General features: G+C 44.8%; 2 protein-coding genes across 2 annotated transcripts in view; both read left to right on the forward strand.

Annotated features, from left to right (window-relative positions):
• LOC116995154 (nuclear respiratory factor 1-like) overlaps positions 1–3,966 on the forward strand; it is a 41,482-nt gene extending 37,516 nt beyond the window's left edge. The window contains exons 8-9 of the mRNA XM_033057547.1: positions 732–833; positions 3,766–3,966. Coding sequence (XP_032913438.1) covers positions 732–833; positions 3,766–3,966 — 303 coding nt within the window. The remainder of the gene's footprint in view (positions 1–731; positions 834–3,765) is intronic.
• Positions 3,967–5,961: 1,995 nt separating this feature from the next.
• On the forward strand, positions 5,962–15,226 carry LOC116995155 (striatin-interacting proteins 2-like). The gene is made up of 5 exons (XM_033057548.1): positions 5,962–5,975; positions 7,680–7,746; positions 10,136–10,240; positions 11,793–11,997; positions 14,709–15,226. The coding sequence occupies exons 1-5, from the start codon at positions 5,962–5,964 to the stop codon at positions 14,957–14,959; spliced, it is 642 nt and encodes a 213-aa protein (XP_032913439.1). The 3' UTR covers positions 14,960–15,226.
• The last annotated feature ends 6,269 nt before the right edge of the window (positions 15,227–21,495 follow it).

Raw genomic sequence — 21,495 nt, forward strand, 5'->3', positions numbered from 1 at the left:
ATATCCTTTCACTGGACACCTGAGATCCCATTGACTTCCTGGCATTTATTTTTAATGCTCCTCAGACACAAAGCTGCCCATCTCCCTGCCTTTGTCCTTTCCCAGCTGTTGAATGGGGGAAAAGCTCATTTCCAAAGGGCTATTGAGGGTGAGCTCATGTTTGCCAGGTGCCTGGAGATGAGACCCAGGGAATGGGGAGCCAGGAGGGAATTCTGAGCCTGGCTGGGTGGGAGGAGGGAGCTGAGTCCACCCTGCTCCCACAGCTGCTTTTCCTGAGGTTTGGAGGATGCTGAGGCCTTCATGGAGGTGGGGACAGCACGAGGGATGTGCAAAACTTGGTTCCAGTCTGGGAGCTGCCATGGATTAACATCCACCTTGGGATTGACAGCTCTGTGTTTTCTGTGAGCTCTGCAATTACAATTCATCACAGAATCGTGGAATTTGAAGGGATTGGAATAAAGTTCCTCTCATTACCATGGGCAAATTACCATTTGAAGGGATTGGGATGGACCTTAAAGTTCCTCTCATTACCATGGGCAGGGATTTTTTTTCCCACCATCCCAGGCTGCTCCAAGCCCTGTCCTGGACACTTCCAAGGATGGGACACCCCCAACCTCCCTGCATCCAACACCTCCCAATAAACTCCTTTATTCTTTTCCATCTCAGAGCACTTCTCCTGAGTGCTGTGGGCATTCCCTGCAGTAACAGCTGCATTCTTTTCTCCTGCACAGGTTGGCACTGGTGCCACGGTGGCCACGCTGGCCGACGCCTCCGAGCTGCCCACCACGGTCACGGTGGCACAAGTGAATTATTCTGCAGTGGCTGATGGAGAGGTGAGACCCTGCCCCAAGCTCCTGGCTGAGCCTCCTTGGACATCTCAGCACCCACAGCAAGCAGCCAGGCTGCACAGTTCAGGGCTGGCACAGAACAGGGGGAAAAATTTTTTTTTAAATTTTTTTATATGGATTTTTTTATACAGAAAGTGCTGAATTGTTATTTCCACTCAACATTCTACAAACACAATTATAGTGCAAGCCTTAGGGCTGAATTTCATAATTTTTTTTATACCTCCTATAGATTATTTATTTAGGGTTTCTTTGGGTTTTTTGGTTTTTTTGTTTGTGGTGGGTTTTTTTTTTATTTTTTGGGGTTTTTTTTTGTTTTTGTTTTTTGGGGTTTTTTTGTGTTTTGTTTTTGGTTTTTTGGGGTTTTCTATTTTTTATTGGTTTTTTTGATTTTTTGTTTTTGGTTTTTTGGGGGGTTTTTTTAATTTGTTTTTTGGGGTTTTTTTTTTGGCATTTCCATACCTAAATCTGACCGCTCAAACTTGCAAACATTTATTTCTCCCCTTTAAAAAAAAAATCAAATAATACATTAAAAATACAATTCTTTCTGTGGGTGTAACAAACATTCCCTTAAAATTACAAAGATGATTTTTTTTTTACCCTCTTGGCTTCAAACCCCACCTTTAAATTTGGCTGCAAGTCACCTCTGCTTTTATGGATTTTTTAACCATCTCCACCCCAACAAATTGAGGTGTTTTTTCCATCATCCCCTACAGGATTTTTATTTGTGTGTCTCAGAAATTGGGGAGCATCCTAAAATGTTTATGGGGATGGTTTTTTTTTGTCCAAAGTTTGTTTTTACTTCTCATCCTGGTGGATTTTGTGGCCATGCAATCATTATCATGTGAAGCTCCACATGAAAATAAGGAGGGAAATGAGCAACTGGGTGAACTTTGGGTAATATGAAAATTATCTGTGGGAAGGGGAATTTTAAATACTGGGATAAATGAACATTTCCAGCCTTTTATTAAAGCAATGTGGCTCAATCCCATCTGAAGTCACAGGTGCTGTCCAAATAAACCCTGGATGGACCAATCCCCAAAATGTGCAAATAGAAACAGGGAGGAAAACACAACCCTGAGGGATCTGTGCTGGGGCTCCAGCTCTGCAGAAACACAAAATTCCACAAGATTGGGGTTGGAAACCTTTGGGAATCACCCAGGGCAGGGTCCCCCAGAGCAGGTGACACAGGGACACGTCCAGGTGACTTTGGGATGTTTCCAGAGACACTCCACAGCTTTCCTGAGCAGCTGTTCCAGGGCTCTGCCACTCCCCATGGAAGAGAAGGAAGGTGGAAGGTGAAAGTTTTTCCTGGTGGTGAGGTGGAAATGTTTTAATTGATGGCCATCAAACACAGCTAATTAACAAACTGCTGGCTGTAATTTGGGTACAGCAAAACAATGCTGCCCTGTTTTGTTGAGGATTTGGCAGGAAAAGAGGAATTTCTGGGTTTTGGGGGATTTTTTGGGTCTTTGAGCCTCATGGCTGATGGAGGGCTGGAGTGTGCAGCCACATCCCCTGCTGAATCCCACCCTCCCTCCCTTTTTCCCAACCTCAGAGCTGGACACTGCTGAATTGTGTCCTGGTTTGGAGGACAGGTGTCTGCTGAGAAAGGCAGGAGCTTCTCTTTGAAATGGAGAATGGAAACCCCCTCCCTCCAAATTATTATAATTTTGAAATCAAGGGGCTTTCAGGCAAAGATATGGGAATAGGAATAACAGTTCTGTACCAGGGAAATTAAAATAGAAATACAGCACTACAAAGAACAAACCCCAAACCCTGACACAGTCAGAGTACAGCCTGACACCCGTCAGGCAGGGTGTTGGCAGCAGTCCCATCCCATGGTGGCTGCATCCTCCTGCAGTGACAGATGTGGCTCAGTTGGAGCAGTGCTCCTGTACAAGGTGCAGTTTGCTCTGAAGCTCCAGGGATGATGTGGAAGGGTCTGGTTTTCCTCTGGGATCCAGTGGGAAAGGCTGCTCTGATGTTCCAAATCTCAGATTTTATCTGGGTAGGAAATGCTTGGCTCCTCCCCTGGGTGGAGCATCTCCCCATGGGATGATGGAATTTTATCAGCCATGCCCTGGGACTCAATGGCCATGAACAGGAGAGATCTCCTGGAGGGAGGATGGGCTGGGAAAAGATAAAGAACACTGCCCCAGCTGGTTTAACAGCTGGCCATGAACAGGAGATATCCCACAGACATCAGGATCACTGCCCCAGCTGGTTTATAAAATATGATCCATTAACAGGAGATATCTCCTTTGGAGGAAGGATGGGCTGTGAAAAGATAAAGAACAATGCCCCAGCTGGTTTATAAACCATGGCCATGAACAGGAGATATCCCATGAGATAAAGAACACTGCCCCAGCTGGTTTATAAACCATGGCCATGAACAGGAGATATCCCATGAGATAAAGAACACTGCCCCAGCTGGTTTATAAACCATGGCCATGAACAGGAGATATCCCATGAGATAAAGAACACTGCCCCAGCTGGTTTATAAACCATGGCCATGAACAGGAGATATCCCATGAGATAAAGAACACTGCCCCAGCTGGTTTATAAACCATGGCCATTAACAGGAGATATCCCACAGAGATCAGGATCACTGCCCCAGCTGGTTTATAAAATATGATCCATTAACAGGAGATATCTCCTTTGGACAGAGGATAGGTCTGGAAAAGATAAAGAACTCTGCCCCAGTTGGTCTAACAGCTGGCCCATTAACAGGAGATATCCCATGGAGATGAGGAGCTGGTTTATCAGATGGTGACAGAATTCACACTGCTGATCACATCCTGTATTGAAACCCAAGACACTCTGCCAAACCCAATCCTTACCTTTAATTCTGGGGAGCAGCCACCCCTCCAGGGGTTCTGCCTGACCCTCCAGCCCTTTCCCTGTGTTTTCCTGGCAGGTGGAGCAGAACTGGGCGACGCTACAGGGCGGGGAGATGACGATCCAGACGACGCAGGCCTCGGAGGCCACGCAGGCGGTGGCCTCGCTGGCCGAGGCGGCGGTGGCAGCGTCACAGGAGATGCAGCAGGGAGCCACTGTCACCATGGCACTCAACAGGTACCTGGCCACAGCTGCCACAGCTAACACTGTGCAATGCTGAGAGATTCTCCCTCAGCAGCAGGACAGCTCCTGATTCCCGCTCTGTTCACAATCAGAATTTTCTTCACAGGCTATTATTTTTTTCTCCAATCTTTCTGTAAAAAGTTGAAGGAGCTGCAGGGGTTATTAGGGGTTTATTAGGGGGTTTGTTAGGTGTTTATTAGGGTTTTTAGCAAGATCTAAGATGTCCATCCAGCAGGACAAAATATCTTTGCACAGCTCTGCTGAGCTGCTTAAACTCATCCTGCTGTTCCTAAAAACTGGGAATGGCTGTGGCACCTCCTGAGGGACAGGAAATCACAGCACTGAAGGAGATTTCCCACTGCTGAGGTGTGGACAAGAATTCCCTTCATCCAAACCAGGATTCTGCTTAGAGGCTGTTGACTGAGCAGCCAGGGCACAAGAATACACATAAACCTGGTTGGAATAAACCTGGTTGGAATCAATATTCCACTGCTGGTGGTTGAAATAAACCTTGTTTGGAATAAATATTCCACTGCTGGTGATTGTAATAAAGCTCCAAGACCTTGTTCCAACCAGAAATTGCTGAAGGAATCACTTGGATCCCAGTTTGCTCCCAAATCTCTGTTGGGATTGAATCCCAAACACACCTAGAACTGTGTCTGATTTGTGATGCAGATTTGGGTGCTTCAGATATTTCTGCTACATGAGGTTGGTCAAATAGGATTTTTTTTACTAATAGTTTTCCTGTAAAATTCTATTTTTAAAGCAAATTATCTTCTCAGGACACTGGAGTTACAGGAAAAAGCCTCACCTCCCCAAATCCAACTTGCAGGATTTTATCCTGCACATTTCCAGCATTCCAGATTTCCCTACCTGGATTTTTTTTTTTAGTAGTGGGAAGGCTGGGCATGGGGTCACACCTGATCCCAGGTTTGCTGAGCTGCCCTTGGCACCTGTACAAGGTGCAGTTTCCCTCTAAAGCTCCAGTGGGGATGTGGAGAAATCCGGTTTTCCTCTGGAGTCCAGTGGAGAAAGGGGCTCCCTTTGTGTCCCAAACCCTCTGTTTTTATCTTGGTAAGAAATGTTGGGCTCTTCCCCCTGGCTGGAGCAACTCCCAATGGGATGCAGTAATTTTATCAGTGCCACAGTGGGACTCAATGGCCATGAGCAGAAAATGACTGGCTGGAGGAAGGATGGGTTGTGAAAAGATAAAGAACACTGCCCCAGCTGGTTTATAAACCATGGCCATGAACAGGAGATATCCCATGAGATAAAGAACACTGCCCCAGCTGGTTTATAAACCATGGCCATGAACAGGAGATATCCCATGAGATAAAGAACACTGCCCCAGCTGGTTTATAAACCATGGCCATGAACAGGAGATATCCCATGAGATAAAGAACACTGCCCCAGCTGGTTTATAAACCATGGCCATGAACAGGAGATATCCCATGAGATAAAGAACACTGCCCCAGCTGGTTTATAAACCATGGCCATGAACAGGAGATATCCCATGAGATAAAGAACACTGCCCCAGCTGGTTTATAAACCATGGCCATGAACAGGAGATATCCCATGAGATAAAGAACACTGCCCCAGCTGGTTTCAATGGATGCCCATTAGCAGAATATCTCCCACAGAGATCAGGATCACTGCCCCACCCTCAACAGATGGTGACAGAACAGAAACCTTTGATCACAATGTATTGTAACCCAAGACAGTTGCCAACACCAAGACCTGGTCTTTCCAGGTCTTTCCCAGTTTTCATAGCTCTAATTCAGCTTTCCTGGCTCCTTCAAGTTTTCCATTCTTGTCACCAGCCCTGTTTTGAGCAGGGCACTGGCTGGACCACCATGGATTAAAGACCTGAGACAGCACAGCTCTTTCACAGCTCACCAGGGCAGGATTGCTCTGTTTGGAGAGGAGCCCCACAGGGATGTTAGAATGATAAAAAAATCCTTTTTCTTCCTTTTTGATGCTCTTTTTGCTGCTGTTCAGCTGCATGTGTAGGCTGTGTGTCTCCTGCACGGTTATGGCTGTGTCTGTGTGAGGAGGCACACATGAAAAAATAAGAAGTAACATGTTGATCCTCCTGCTATAAATATTTCCACTTTTGGTCCTGTGTTTTGAGTGGAGGAGGAAACATCTCCCAGGAGCACTCAGCTCCCTCCCCTGCCCTGGGATGGAGGTTTCACAGGCAGGATGTGCACCTGGACTGAGGTGGGATGTGCAGCTGGATGCTCTGAGATGTAAATTCCAGTTTTGGGTGCATTTCATTGACTACTTTTACACATTCCACAGGCCTGGAGGCTTTGGAAAACCTGATAGTCTGAATCCACTCACCATGAATTTTCTTGCTGCCAACCTTTGAAACCTCAGATCTATTTTGTTTACTCTTTTCCCCCCTTTTTAAATATGCATATGAATAACTCATCTGTCCTGTCTTAATGGATCCAAATCCTCTGAGTCCTGATTAATGCACTCAGGATGGAGCTGTGGAGCCAGGAGGCTTTGATGTGCTCCATTAAGGCAGGGCTGAGGCTGGGATCCCATTTGGATGCTGTCTGTGCTGGAGATGGGATTGTTCCCCACCCTAATTACAGTAATTTCATGATTATAAACTGCATGTTACAATACAGAGTGTGATCAAAGGAATCTGTTCTATCACCATCTGTTGAGGGTGGGGCAGTGATCCTGATCTCTGTGGGAGATATTCTGCTAATGGGCATCCATTGAAACCAGCTGGGGCATTGTTCTTTATCTCATGGGATATCTCCTGTTCATGGCCATGGTTTATAAACCAGCTGGGGCAGTGTTCTTTATCTCATGGGATATCTCCTGTTCATGGCCATGGTTTATAAACCAGCTGGGGCAGTGTTCTTTATCTCATGGGATATCTCCTGTTCATGGCCATGGTTTATAAACCAGCTGGGGCAGAGTTCTTTATCTTTTCACAACCCATCCTTCCTCCAGCCAGTCATTTTCTGCTCATGGCCATTGAGTCCCACTGTGGCACTGATAAAATTACTGCATCCCATTGGGAGTTGCTCCAGCCAGGGGGAAGAGCCCAACATTTCTTACCAAGATAAAAACAGAGGTTTTGGGACACTAAGGGAGCCCCTTTCTCCACTGGACTCCAGAGGAAAACCGGATTTCTCCACATCCCCACTGGAGCTTTAGAGGGAAACTGCACCTTGTACAGGAGCACTGCTCCAGCTGAGCCACATCTGTCACTGCAGGAGGATGCAGCCACCATGGGATGGGACTGCTGCCAACACCCTGCCTGACGGGTGTCAGGCTGTACTCTGACTGTGTCAGGGTTTGGGGTTTGTTCTTTGTAGTGCTGTATTTCTATTTTAATTTCCCTAGTAAAGAACTGTTATTCCTAATTCCCATATCTTTGCCTGAATTTCAAAATTACAATAATTTGGAGGGAGGGGGTTTCTATTCTCCATTTCAAAGAGAAGCTCCTGCCTTTCTCAGCAGACACCTGTCCTCCAAACTAAAACAGCAACTTTTCATTCTTTGTCCATATATAACCCACACCTGATTATAAGCCACACTTTGGGTTCAGACCAAAATTTTAATCAAAATGGTGCAGCTTATAATGGTGAAATTACTGTACTTGTTGCATTTCCAGGCACAGAGCAGGAAAAATGTTACAGATTGCTGGGCATGATCATTTAGATCATCTTAGAAATTTCTCTCATGTGAGTTGGTTCCTGATTTCTTCTTTTCTGTTTTCTGCAGCATCTCTGTCCTGGATTATCCACACTGCACAGTGTGTGACTTGCCTGAGCTCACAGCAGAAAGTTTGGTAAGCAGCACACAAAGGGTTTTTGTGGCCAGGATTCCTCAAATCCTTCCAGCATGAGGAAGGATTTGGGTTTTCTATTCTGTCTTTTTTTTTCTGTGAACCCCCAAAATTAGATTTTTCCAAATTTCTAATTTTTCCAAAATTAGATTATTTTTTTCCCCCCTCCACACTTGAAAATTCCTCCTGTCACTATTCTGAGTCACTGTGAGCAGTGGGGACGTGGGGAAGAGTCACTGCTGGTTTTGGGCACCCCATAAAAATAGTTGGGCTTAGGGTTTTCCCTTTGACAGAGTAGAATCACTGAATTCCAAGATCATTGTGGCTGGAAAAGACCTCCAAGGTCATCAAGTCCAATCTTTGATCAACCACCACCTTGTCCCCAGCCCAGAGCCCTGAGTCCACATCCAGGAATTCCTGGGACACCCCTAGGGATGGGAAATCCAAACCTCTGTGCAGTTCCAATCCCTGAGCACCCTTTCCATAAGGAATTCTTCCTGATGTCAGATTTTGAGGCTTTTTCCCCTTTTTCTGTCAAGACAAGACTCTAAATTCTGCTTTGAAAGAGAATTTACCCAGAGGCTGTTACCTCCCAGCTTTCAATTGCTCTGAGCACTTCTGTTTTCTGAGACAGAAAGGAATGAAGGAATTAAGGAATGAACCAAATTCCCTGTGGAGAGGAGCCTCAAGTATTCCAGAGCATGGTGGGATAACAATGCTGGCAGGTTCAGAACTGCAATAATTCAAGTGCAGGGCAGGCTGGACTTGGACAGCACAGGGAAAAGCTTTGGGGTTAACAGGAAATAATGGACAGGGAATGGAGAGCCTAAATCATGAAATAATGGACTGGGAATGGAGAGCCTAAATCATGAAATAATGGACAGGGAATGGAGATCCTAAATCATTAAATAATGGACTGGGAATGGAGAGCCTAAATCATTAAATAATGGACAGGGAATGGAGAGCCTAAAACATTTAATAATGGACAGGGAAGGGAGAGCCTAAATCATAAAAAAGGATTCTGGGCAGGGATGATCTCATGGTGCTGCTGCAATCTGAGGCCTGTGTTGTTTTTCCTTAGATGTGTAAAAGTCAAAATAATCAGAAATATTTTCCCCAGGTTCACAGGGCTGACTCCATCCTCTCCTGGCCCGATGGGGACATCTAGTGACACATCACTGAGGGCTCCCTGGCTGCTGCTAATCCTCACAGTCAGCCTTTCTAGGAGAAAACTGAACGTTTTTAGGGAAAATATTCCCAGTAGGGTCTTGACAGTTTGAGAGCTGTCACATTCAAGGACAGCACTTTTCACTTTTCTCCAGCAGACATGGATGTTATGCTCAAGGGAGAGCAATTTAATTAGAAAATGTGCAGAAACCAACTTGAATTTTACCATGAGGGTTCATCTGTGGGGAGATACCCATGGAAATAAGGATTTAATGGGAATTAGACACACCCTGGTACTCGAGGTGCACATTTGTGAATGTATTTATATTTTTTCAGCCAGCACTTCATGTGTTGTTTTAGCTTTTTGTTACCACTCTGATGAGTGGTTTTAACATCCCAGCCTAACACATTTATGGAATGTAACAGATGATTGTGCTCTCAGTGGGTTGAGCACTGTGATGTGTGTCTGGGGAATCCCAAGGAGAATCCCAGTGTGAGTCAGGAGTGGGTGGATGGTGGGGGATTCACCCACCCTTTTGTGAGAATAAATCCTGGCCAGTCCCCATCTCCCCTCTCCTTTCCAGAGGGGTCTGCACAGGGATTAATGCACCCTTTAAAAGGGGAATTAAAGTCTGTTCAGCCTGGGCCCTCCTTCCATAAATCTGATGGAAAGACCCTCCCTGAAAATCAGACTGGTGAAAATAAATCCATCCACACCTGAGGGTGTTTGCAGTTACCTAAGATTTAAAACAATGTCTCAGCAGCACTTAGGCTGGAGGGGATTTTTGGTACAGAAAGGTCTGGTCCCCTTGATACAAACGTTGCTGTTTGTCATCCTGTGTGGATTTGTGATTTCCTTTCACTGGTCTGTAATGTGTGCTCTAAACATGAATTAATTTATATAGTTACCAAAAGCAGGGGTGATCACCAGGCTGCAATTTGCTGCTGTAAACAAGGAATACAAATCTACCACAAAATCCATTTCCCATGGTGGAACAGTGTGATTTATCCCATTATTAGCTGTTATTCTAAATTAAGAGTAGACTAAAATTGGAGTGTTTCAGAATCTACTGATGATAACCCAAGTGAGGAGGCAGCTCTGCTGCTTGTCCTCCCTCACAAGTAAGACTTGTGCAGACAACAAAAACAAAGATTTCTGCCCAAGGCCATCTCTGTGGTGATGCTGATGAACTCTGTGGTCAGGGCTGCACTTCTGCCCTTGCAGGAAGCTGGAGACAACAACCAGTTCTGCTGGAGGAATTTGTTCTCCTGCATCAACTTGCTGAGGATCCTCAACAAGCTGACCAAGTGGAAGCACTCGAGGACGATGGTAAGGGGGTGTCCCCTCGCCAGCATTTCACCTGGAGCACATCCCTGGCTCTGCACAGCAGGGTCAGCCTGGCCTTGTGCTCAGGGCTTCCTCTGGAAGTGCTGGAGCTCCCCCATTCCCTGCCTCAAATGCAGAAATCCTTTTTCTCCTGCAGATAACATTAAAGTAATTTCACCATTATAAGCTGCACCATTTTGGTCCAAACCCGAAGTGCTGCTCATAATCAGGTGTGGTTTATACATGGACAAAGAAGGAAAAGTTGCTGTTTTAGTTTGGAGGACAGGTGTGTGCTGAGAAAGGCAGGAGCTTCTCTTTGAAATGGAGAATGGAAACCCCCTCCCTCCAAATTATTGTAATTTTGAAATCAAGGGGCTCTCAGGCAAAGATATGGGAATTAGGAATAACAGTTCTTTACTAGGGAAATTAAAATAGAAATACAGCACTACAAAGAACAAACCCCAAACCCTGACACAGTCAGAGTACAGCCTGACACCCGTCAGGCAGGGTGTTGGCAGCAGTCCCATCCCATGGTGGCTGCATCCTCCTGCAGTGACAGATGTGGCTCAGTTGGAGCAGTGCTCCTGTACAAGGTGCAGTTTCCCTCTAAAGCTCCAGTGGGGATGTGGAGAAATCCGGTTTTCCTCTGGAGTCCAGTGGAGAAAGGGGCTCCCTTAGTGTCCCAAAACCTCTGTTTTTATCTTGGTAAGAAATGTTGGGCTCTTCCCCCTGGCTGGAGCAACTCCCAATGGGATGCAGTAATTTTATCAGTGCCACAGTGGGACTCAATGGCCATGAGCAGAAAATGACTGGCTGGAGGAAGGATGGGTTGTGAAAAGATAAAGAACACTGCCCCAGCTGGTTTATAAACCATGGCCATGAACAGGAGATATCCCATGAGATAAAGAACACTGCCCCAGCTGGTTTATAAACCATGGCCATGAACAGGAGATATCCCATGAGATAAAGAACACTGCCCCAGCTGGTTTATAAACCATGGCCATGAACAGGAGATATCCCATGAGATAAAGAACACTGCCCCAGCTGGTTTATAAACCATGGCCATGAATAGGAGATATCCCATGAGATAAAGAACACTGCCCCAGCTGGTTTATAAACCATGGCCATGAACAGGAGATATCCCAGGAGATAAAGAACACTGCCCCAGCTGGTTTATAAACCATGGCCATGAACAGGAGATATCCCATGACATAAAGAACACTGCCCCAGCTGGTTTCAATGGATGCCCATTAGCAGAATATCTCCCACAGAGATCAGGATCACTGCCCCACCCTCAACAGATGGTGACAGAACAGACACCTTTGATCACACCCTGTATTGTAACATGCAGTTTATAATCAGGTGCAGCTTATAATCATTAAATTACTGTATTTGTGTGAGCCTCCAGCCCCGTGCAGAGAGTGTTGGACACTGCTGTTCTCCCCTCTGAGCTCTGTGCTGTTCCAGACCCGGTGCTGGTGCCCCAGGCAGCAGAGCCAGCGTTGCTGGGGCTGCCCTGAGCGCTCTCCATCACTCACCGCTCCTTTCCTGGCAGATGCTGGTGGTGTTTAAGTCAGCCCCGATCCTGAAGCGTGCCCTGAAGGTGAAGCAGGCCATGATGCAGCTCTACGTGCTCAAGCTGCTGAAAATCCAGACCAAGTACCTGGGGAGGCAGTGGAGGAAGAGCAACATGAAGACCATGTCTGCCATCTACCAGAAGGTGCGGCACCGCATGAACGACGACTGGGCCTATGGGAACGGTGAGTCCTGCCTCAGCCCCTGCCCTGGGCAAGTTCTAAACAGAAAGAAAATAAAGAAACAGCGTGGAGGTTAATTAAAAATCCTTTTGTAAGGTACAGAATGTGTTACAGTAAAAATTCCTATGGAACTATGGAGGGTTTAAGTGTTTGAAAGATCCTTTACCCCCCCAAAAAAAAGAGGATCTGTGTCCTGAGAATGAAGTATAACCAAAAAAATCTTTGTCCTGAGAATGAGGTATAACCAAAAAAAAAATCTCTGTTCTGAGAATGAAGTATAACCAAAAAAAAATCTCTGTCCTAAGAATGAGGTATAACAAAAAAAAAATCTCTGTTCTGAGAATGAAATACACCCAAAAAAAGAGGATCTGTGTCCTGAGAATGAAGTATAACAAAAAAAAAAATCTCTGTTCTGAGAATGAAATACACCCAAAAAAAGAGGATCTCTGTCCTGAGAATGAAGCATAACCCATAAAAATCTCTGTTCTGAGAATGAAGTATAACCAAAAAAAGAAAAGAAATTAAAAGAAATTTTGCTTTGAAACCATTCATTCTTAAAAGTAAATAACCCATAAGTTTAACATAGCTCATAAACACAGTTTGAAAGAGCTGTGGAAATAGGAGTCAGTGAAAAGTAAAGCCACAAAAGAACTGGTTTTTTCTTGTTGAAAAAACCCTATAACCAAACAAGATTCTTCTCTCTCTAAAGTAAACTAAAAAAGATTATTTAAGTTAGAAACTAACTGAACTGTTTCTGTATGTTGTTAACAAAGTGTGAAAGGGGGGAGGAGGGGTAGTCCAAAGGTTTTATCCTGAATTTATTATTTTCTTTGTGTTGTTAATAAAGCTTTTTTTTTTTCCTTTACACCCTTTTAAGTTTTAAGCCTGCCTTGCTTTTACTCTTAATTCTATCTCACAACAAAAAATAAGTATATTAAAATTAACAAATCTAAACTGTAACATTTATTAATGCATTAACCAAATAAAACCAAACTGAAGCAAAACACAACTTCACTTGGTTTGCCCTAAAACCTCTAAAATTGGGGATTTTTTCAGAAGTTTTATGGCACCATCCTGCACCATCAGATTTAGAGCTCATGAAAGCCAGCTTTGAAAATACTGGGATTTTTTCAGGATACCTGTTTGGGTAATATGAGATAGTGTCATGGTTATTGCAGCTTTTCAATACCATTCATAGCTGCATTTGCCCAATTTTTAAGAAAATTTGGGGTTAAGAGCTCATAATAAACTCTCCAGGTTTTAAATGTTTGAAATCTTGATCCCTGCTTCAGTGGTCAGGGGAGATGTTCAGTCAAAGTGGTGGGGTCTGAAAAAAGCTGGGTAATTCCAGAGAGCCCTTCAAGCAGGAATAATGCCATTTTTATGGGATATCTTAAATGCAAATGCACACATAAATGGATTTGGTTGGGAATAATAATAATAATAGCAATAATAATAATAATAATGATGATGACTAGGAGTGACTGTGGTTAATGAATGAACTTGCAGCCTGTGAGGAGATCAGAGCAGTGCTCCTGCACTATCCAGGTATAACAATAATAACATTAATAATAATAATAATAATAATAATAATAATAATAATAATAATAATAATAATAATAATAATAACTAGGAGTGAGTGGTTAATGAATGAACTTGAGCCTGTGAGGAGATCAGAGCAGTGCCTCTGCACTATCCATTAATAACAATAATAACAATAATAATAATAATAATAACTAGGAATGAGTGGTTAATGAATGAACTTGCAGCCTGTGAGGAGTGAGTGAGGTCAGAGCAGTGCTCCTGAGCTATCCAGGTATAACAATAATAACAAAAATAATAATAATAACAATAATAACTAGGAGTGAGTGGTTAATGAATGAACTCGCAGCGAGGTCAGAGCAGTGCTCCTGCACTATCCAAGTATAACAATAATAAGAATAATAAGAATAATAACAATAATAATAATAATAACAATAACTAGGAGTGACTGTGGTTAATGAATGAACTTGCAGCCTGTGAGGGGATCAGAGCAGTGCTTCTGCACTATCCAGGTATAACAATAATAACAATAACAACAATAATAACAATAATAATAATAACTAGGAGTGAGTGGTTAATGAAAGAACTTGAGCCTGTGAGGAGATCAGAGCAGTGCTCCTGCACTATCCAAGTATAACAATAATAAGAATAACATGAATAATAACAATAATAACTATAATAATAATAACTAGGAGTGACTGTGGTTAAATGAATGAACTTGCAGCCTGTGAGGAGTGACTGAGATCACAGCAGTGCTCCTGCACTACCCAGATGTTAATGAATGAACTCGCAGTGAGATCAGAGCAGTGCTCCTGCACTATCCAGATGTTAATGAATGAACTCGCAGTGAGATCAGAGCAGTGCTCCTGCACTATCCAGATGTTAATGAATGAACTCGCAGTGAGATCAGAGCAGTGCTCCTGCACTATCCAGGTGTTAATGAATGAATTCACAGTGAGGTCAGAGCAGTGCTCCTGCACTATCCAGCTGTTAATGAATGAATTCACAGTGAGGTCAGAGCAGTGCTCCTGCACTGTCCAGGTGTTAATGAATGAATTCACAGTGAGGTCAGAGCAGTGCTCCTGCACTATCCAGGTGTTAATGAATGAATTCACAGTGAGGTCAGAGCAGTGCTCCTGCACTACCCAGCTGTTCCTCCTCCCTCCCTGCAGATATCGACGCCAGGCCCTGGGATTTCCAGGCAGAGGAGTGCACGCTCAGAGCCAACATCGAAGCCTTCAACAGCCGCAGGTACGACAAGGCGCAGGAGTCGGAGTTCGCCCCGGTGGACAACTGCCTGCAGAGCGTGCTGGGCCAGCGCCTGGAGCTGCCCCACGACTTCCACTACTCGTACGAGCTGTGGCTGGAGCGGGAGGTGTTCGCTCAGCCCATTCGCTGGGAGGAGCTGCTGCACTGCCAGTGACAGCCCCGGGCCCCGGGCTCGGCTGGGGGTGGGTTTGGGGGTTTGGGCACAGCTGGGGGGGAAATGATTTAAAATGTTCAGAGAGAGCAAGTGTCGGTGTGCCTGGCAGAGAGCTCTTGGAGGGTGTGCTGAGACTGTGAAGGGCTGGCAGGGGCCATGGAGAAGGTTCCAGAGTGAGCTCAGAGACCTTGGGGTGAGCATTCCCAGCTGGAATTCCATCCCTGCTGCACTTCCCAGGCTGTGCCTCGTTGGTTCAGAGCCCTTGGGGTGAACATTCCCAGTTGGGAATTCTGGTTCAGAGCCCTTGGGGTGAACATTCCCAGCTGGGAATTCTGGTTCAGAGCCCTTGGTGTGAACATTCCCAGCCGGGAATTCTGGTTCAGAGCCCTTGGGGTGAACATTCCCAGTTGGGAATTCTGGTTCAGAGCCCTTGGGGTGAACATTCCCAGCTGGGAATTCTGGTTCACAGCCCTTAGGGTGAGGATTCCCAGCTGGGAATTCTGGTTCAGAGCCCTTGGTGTGAGGATTCCCAGCCGGGAATTCTGGTTCAGAGCCCTTGGGGTGAACATTCCCAGTTGGGAATTCTGGTTCAGAGCCCTTGGTGTGAGGATTCCCAGCTGGAATTCTGGTTCAGAGCCCTTGGGGTGAACATTCCCAGCTGGAATTCTGGTTCAGAGCCCTTGGTGTGAACATTCCCAGTTGGGAATTCTGGTTCAGAGCCTTTGGTGTGAACATTCCCAGCTGGAATTCTGGTTCAGAGCCCTTGGTGTGAGGATTTCCCAGTTGGGAATTCTGGTTCAGAGCCCTTGGTGTGAGGATTCCCAGCTGGAATTCTGGTTCAGAGCCCTTGGGGTGAACATTCCCAGTTGGGAATTCTGGTTCAGAGCCCTTGGTGTGAACATTCCCAGCTGGGAATTCTGGTTCACAGCCCTTAGGGTGAGGATTCCCAGCTGGGAATTCTGGTTCAGAGCCCTTGGTGTGAGGATTCCCAGCTGGAATTCTGGTTCAGAGCCCTTGGGGTGAACATTCCCAGCTGGGAATTCTGGTTCAGAGCCCTTGGTGTGAACATTCCCAGCTGGGAATTCTGGTTCAGAGCCCTTGGTGTGAGGATTCCCAGCCGGGAATTCTGGTTCAGAGCCCTTGGGGTGAACATTCCCAGTTGGGAATTCTGGTTCAGAGCCCTTGGTGTGAGGATTCCCAGCTGGAATTCTGGTTCAGAGCCCTTGGGGTGAACATTCCCAGCTGGGAATTCTGGTTCAGAGCCCTTGGTGTGAACATTCCCAGCTGGGAATTCTGGTTCAGAGCCCTTGGTGTGAGGATTCCCAGCCGGGAATTCTGGTTCAGAGCCCTTGGGGTGAACATTCCCAGCTGGGAATTCTGGTTCAGAGCCCTTGGTGTGAGGATTCCCAGCTGGAATTCTGGTTCAGAGCCCTTGGGGTGAACATTCCCAGCTGGAATTCTGGTTCAGAGCCCTTGGTGTGAACATTCCCAGTTGGGAATTCTGGTTCAGAGCCTTTGGTGTGAACATTCCCAGCTGGAATTCTGGTTCAGAGCCCTTGGTGTGAGGATTTCCCAGTTGGGAATTCTGGTTCAGAGCCCTTGGTGTGAGGATTCCCAGCTGGAATTCTGGTTCAGAGCCCTTGGGGTGAGCATTTCCAGTTGGGAATTCTGGTTCAGAGCCCTTGGGGTGAACATTCCCAGCTGGAATTCTGGTTGAGTCCTTGGTGTGAGGATTTCCCAGTTGGGAATTCTGGTTCAGAGCCCTTGGGTGTGAGGATTCCCAGGTGGGAATTCTAAATTTCAGGATGAAGAGAATATTTGAGCTGTAAACTTTCTATCAGTTTAATAACTTAATATTTAAATTAAATAATGAGCACTGCTCTTGGATAAAGCTGTGTTGCATGAGGGTCAAAGCATTGTGTGTTCATGTGGGGCCCTAAATAAACAAAGTGTTTGTTATGGCAGGATTTGTGCTAATTGCTTCAATAATTAATTAACCTGGGAGTGTTTATTTCATGGAGTTTGTCCAAGGCCTTGTTCATGGATATGGCATTAAACCTTTTAAAACCTTTTAAAATCTGCTTTTGTTCAAAATAAACCAACTTTTAAAGGACATCTCTTTATTTCAGCTTTTTCTTCCCGTGTCTTAATTTAAATGTTTCTTTTTTATTATTTTTTTAAGGACAAAATCATCCCTCAAACTCAGCCCTCATCCTTGCCCTTCTCCACTCAAAGGGAAAATTGAATAAATTACTAAAGAAACTTAGAAAAGCCTTGAGTATTTAACTCAAACCTTTTTTCCCCCAAAGTGTCTTTTTTCCCCACAATATGTTGGAAAAAAAAATAACCAGTCCATACCCAATGTGCATTTTTCTCTATTTTATATTTAAATTGTGCTTTTCAGTACCTGTTATTTTTACTGAGATTAAAACCACAAATCCTTACCTGAATGGCTGGGGTGCCAGAGGATGGATTACAATTATTACAAAAAAATTACAATTTATTCAAACCATCCCCACCAAATTTTCTGCTTCCCACAGAGAGATCTCCACAGAAAACCTGAAGCTCTGCATGGAAAAGTGACCTTTATTTGAAATATTTATGTTTCAAACTTTATTTTGCTTCACAGTGAGGATTTTTCTCCTCCTTAAAAATTCTCAGAAGGGCTGGGGGACAGCAGTTAAGGAATAATCATTTTATATGTTCAGCAAGGCAGTTTAAAAATGAAATTTTGGGTGGTTTCTGCACATCTGTTATCTCAGCCCAACAGGGCTGTTGGTTCCAGGAACCCTCCAGTGCTGTAATTGCAATAAAAAACTTTTTTTGTTCTCACCCTACAGGTGGTTGCTCAAAGTTTTGCTGTAAATTCTTTTTTTTAGCACCTCAGCACGGATTATTCTGTTTCCATGTTGATTCTCACCATTTCCTAGGGATGTCAAGCATACAGAATTATTAATTTCTCAGTCTTCTCTTGGTGAATTTAATGCAAATTAAATTTAAATTCTTGGTGAATTTAATGCAAATTTCAGCGAGGGATAAAAGGCCACAAAGTTCCTTTTAGACTTGTGAAAGGAGAGAGTGATCCCAAAAAAAAAAAAAAAGGATTTAGCCTAGTTCAGTTTGACAGTGTTAAAAAAAAAATCTATTTTCTCCTGTGACTATTTCTATAAAAATAACAACACTGACATGTCCTGGCTGACTCTATTTATCCTCCTGTAACCACAGAAGTGACTGTATGAGGTCAGGCTTATTTTACCACGGAGTTTGAGAAGCTTCCCTTAATAATTTATCAAAGCCTTGCATGTGTAAACAGCAGCTCCTTCTGCAGCCAGGTCATCAAACAACATTTGATGATTTTTGTCTCCTTTGTTGAACATTTCAGTGCTCTGTGCCTTCTTTTTTACCTCATCATTTATAACGTGGCCTCCTGGCAGCTGTCTCTGCTAAAAGGAGATAATTAATGTAATTATGATTGTTTCTTTGGTAATATAAATGACACAAAATTTCCCTGAACAGAGTGGATTTTTTAAAAAATTATTTTATTTTTAATTTTTTCTTTCATTATCCAAGGCTCATCCAAGAGAATTTTACTCCCAAATCTGCAGATTTTTTTTTTTTCCTGAGCCACACTACCAAGTTTTTTTTTATTATTAGGGATTAGGAAGTTTCCTTATGCAGCAGTGAGCGCATTTAAAGAGGTTGATGTTAAATTTAAAAATAAACCCATGAGCTAGGCAGGCTCATGATGTGTTTGTTGGAGTTTGGCAATACTGCAATTACGAGCTGTTTTATTTTTCTATGAGGGAATTCAGCTCTTACTCATATTTTTCACTTGTGCCTATTTTTTTTTAGTGCTTTGCAAGGGAAAACGTGGTGCTGAGGGATGCAGGAGAGACAACACTCTGCCCTATTTTTTCCTAAATTTAAAAATCACTCCGCCTTTAAAGGCATTGGATAAAATTGTTGTGTCTAAAAAAGGTGCAGAGAACAAAATGAACCCTTCAAATCCCTTTCCCTCCCTCAGACCCCTCAATTCCCTGTGTCTCAGGCCTCGTTTTGTGGGGATTTATTGGAAATATCCAACCTCCATTACACATCATTTTCAGGACCTGCTGTCCAGTGGAAGGAGGCAAAGCAGAGCTTGTTCTTGAAATATTTCTGTGGTGAAGGAGGCTCAGTCGGGTATTTAAACAGAGACTCCCTCGTCACGCAGATTTAAATATTCCACTAATAATCCACCAAACGCCGATCTTTCCAAGACTTTTGGAAAGCACGACTCGCTCCCCTCCTCCTCTCAACTCGAAGTTGTTGTGGGGGGGTTTTCTCGCCTCCTTGTGACATTTCCCTGGGGATTTTAGCTGTGGGGGGGATAAGGGCGGTGATGGCGGCGCGCGCTCCCCTCACAGCCCTCATTCCCCTCAGAGCTTTTCCCGCCCTTTTCCCCACAACGACCTCAGCGGCGGGAAGCGCGCACAGGCTCCGCCCCCAAAAGCTGATTGGACAACGAGCAGGCGCTTAAGCAGCTGATTGGGTAAGGGGCTGTCAATCAGCGGTAGGTTGGACGCTGGGTTGCCAATCAGCAGCGGATTGGGCAGCTGTGCTGTCAATCATCTCCAGGCCCCGCCCCGCGGTCGCCATGACAACGCGACGCTGAGGGGAAGGAGGGGAGGCCATGGCGGCTCTGAGCGGGAAGAGGGGCCTCGGCTGATCCAGAGCTGCGGGGATTGCAAGGTGAGAGTTTGTCATTTCTGCACGGGGAGGTGCGGCTGGGACAGAAAAGGGGGTTCAGGAGGGAGCTGCTTCCCTGACAGGAAGGTGCAGCTAAGTGGGGAACGCTCATCTCCCAGGGAACAGGGACAGAATAAAAGGAAATAAAACAAAACAGAACAAAAGCCTCAGGTAGTGCCGGAGGTTTAGAGAGGATACCCGGAAAATTCCTTCCCTAGAAGAGTTGTCCAGCCCTGGCACAGCTTCAGGGATGATTAGGGATGATTCCGTCGACCTGTTTTACAAGGGACTAACTATTTTTGTCCCTTTTTCCATTCAAAGTTTAGTGGGGAAGGACACAGGTGCTTTATTTACACTGTGTATTATTCACACACACTGTGCTTTATTGACACTGTGTATTATTTACACACACTGTGCTTTATTTACACTGTGTATTATTTACACACACTGTGCTTTATTGACACTAACCACGTAATTTTGTGTTGCAGGGTTCATTTCCATCTTGATGTAGAGTCCCAGCTGCTCCATTAAAGGACTTGGCCATGGTAAAACACCTTTGATCCCCTAAAATTTTGTACACAGCATATAAAGCCTGTGAGCATCTTTTATATTTGGAAATATCAGCTACAGGCTGAAATTCCTACCAGGAACCTACAAAATCCCTGGGCAAACAAGGAATGGGACTCACAAAAAAATCCAGCATGTCCCCATGAAGGGGGAACATTCCAGCATGGGAAATATTCCACAAATTGTGTCCAGTTAAGGTCTGTGAGAGAGGCTTGTCACCATCTCAAACATATGGCTGAGCTCAGGTAGTTCCATTCTGCAAATAATCTGCCATCAGCTGCAGGTTGCACTCTTATTTTCTCTCTTTTTTGTTTCTTTAATAGAAGGCCTGTGGTTTTTATATTTTAAAATTGATTTTATTGTTGGGTGTTTTTGGGTTTTGGGGGTTTTTTTTAGTTTTTCTTTACCTGTTCATATTTTTTCACACCACACTCCCAGCAGATTCTGGGAATTTTGCCCTTTCCTCTGTTCTCACCCCTCAGAGCACAAATGTTTGTCTCTTTTTGCACTGTGCTGAGCTGTGAAAGGAGTTTTTAGGAATTCTGGCATGGAAAACACGTGGGTTTGGATTAGTGTGAGCTGTGGTGGGAGAGCAGCTCCATCCCAGATCCATGGACACATCCAAGTGAATTCAGGGCTGCATCCTCACCTGGCAATTAAAACAAACAATCAGTGGAAAAGAATGTTTGACTGCCATTGTGATTAGCTCAGTCTGATTGAGAGGTTCTGCAGAGCAAGCAGGGGTTGGGTGGAAGTTTTATTAATGCTTGGGAGTCTTTCTATAAATCACAAAGTGCTGGGTGAGGAGCTCTGAGTTAATGCTTGAGCCAGGACTGAGATGGAACAAAAGAGCTGCTCTGGGGTGTCTTGGGATCATGGAATCATGGAATGGTTTGGGCTGGAAGGACCTTAAAGCTCATCTCATTCCAACCAAATTCTGCTGTCCCAGATTTCCCCAAGCCCCGTCCAACCTGGCCTGGAACACTGCAGAGATCCAGGGATTCTCTGGCAATTCCAGGAATTCCTTCCCCAATCTCTCCTTTCCCCATTCCCTGGGTCCTGTCCCTTGTCCCCAGTCCCTCTCCAGCTCTCCTGGAGCCCCTCCAGGCTCTGGAATGTTCTGGAAGCTCTCCCTGCATCCTTCCCTTCTCCAGCCTGGCAATTCCCAGCTCTCCAGAACCTGACATTGGATCCATCTCCTCTCCAAGGAATTGATGCATCCAGGGCCTTCCCTTGCAATC

Source organism: Catharus ustulatus, chromosome 4 (assembly GCF_009819885.2).
Source record: "Catharus ustulatus isolate bCatUst1 chromosome 4, bCatUst1.pri.v2, whole genome shotgun sequence".
Taxonomy (NCBI): Eukaryota; Metazoa; Chordata; class Aves; order Passeriformes; family Turdidae; genus Catharus; species Catharus ustulatus.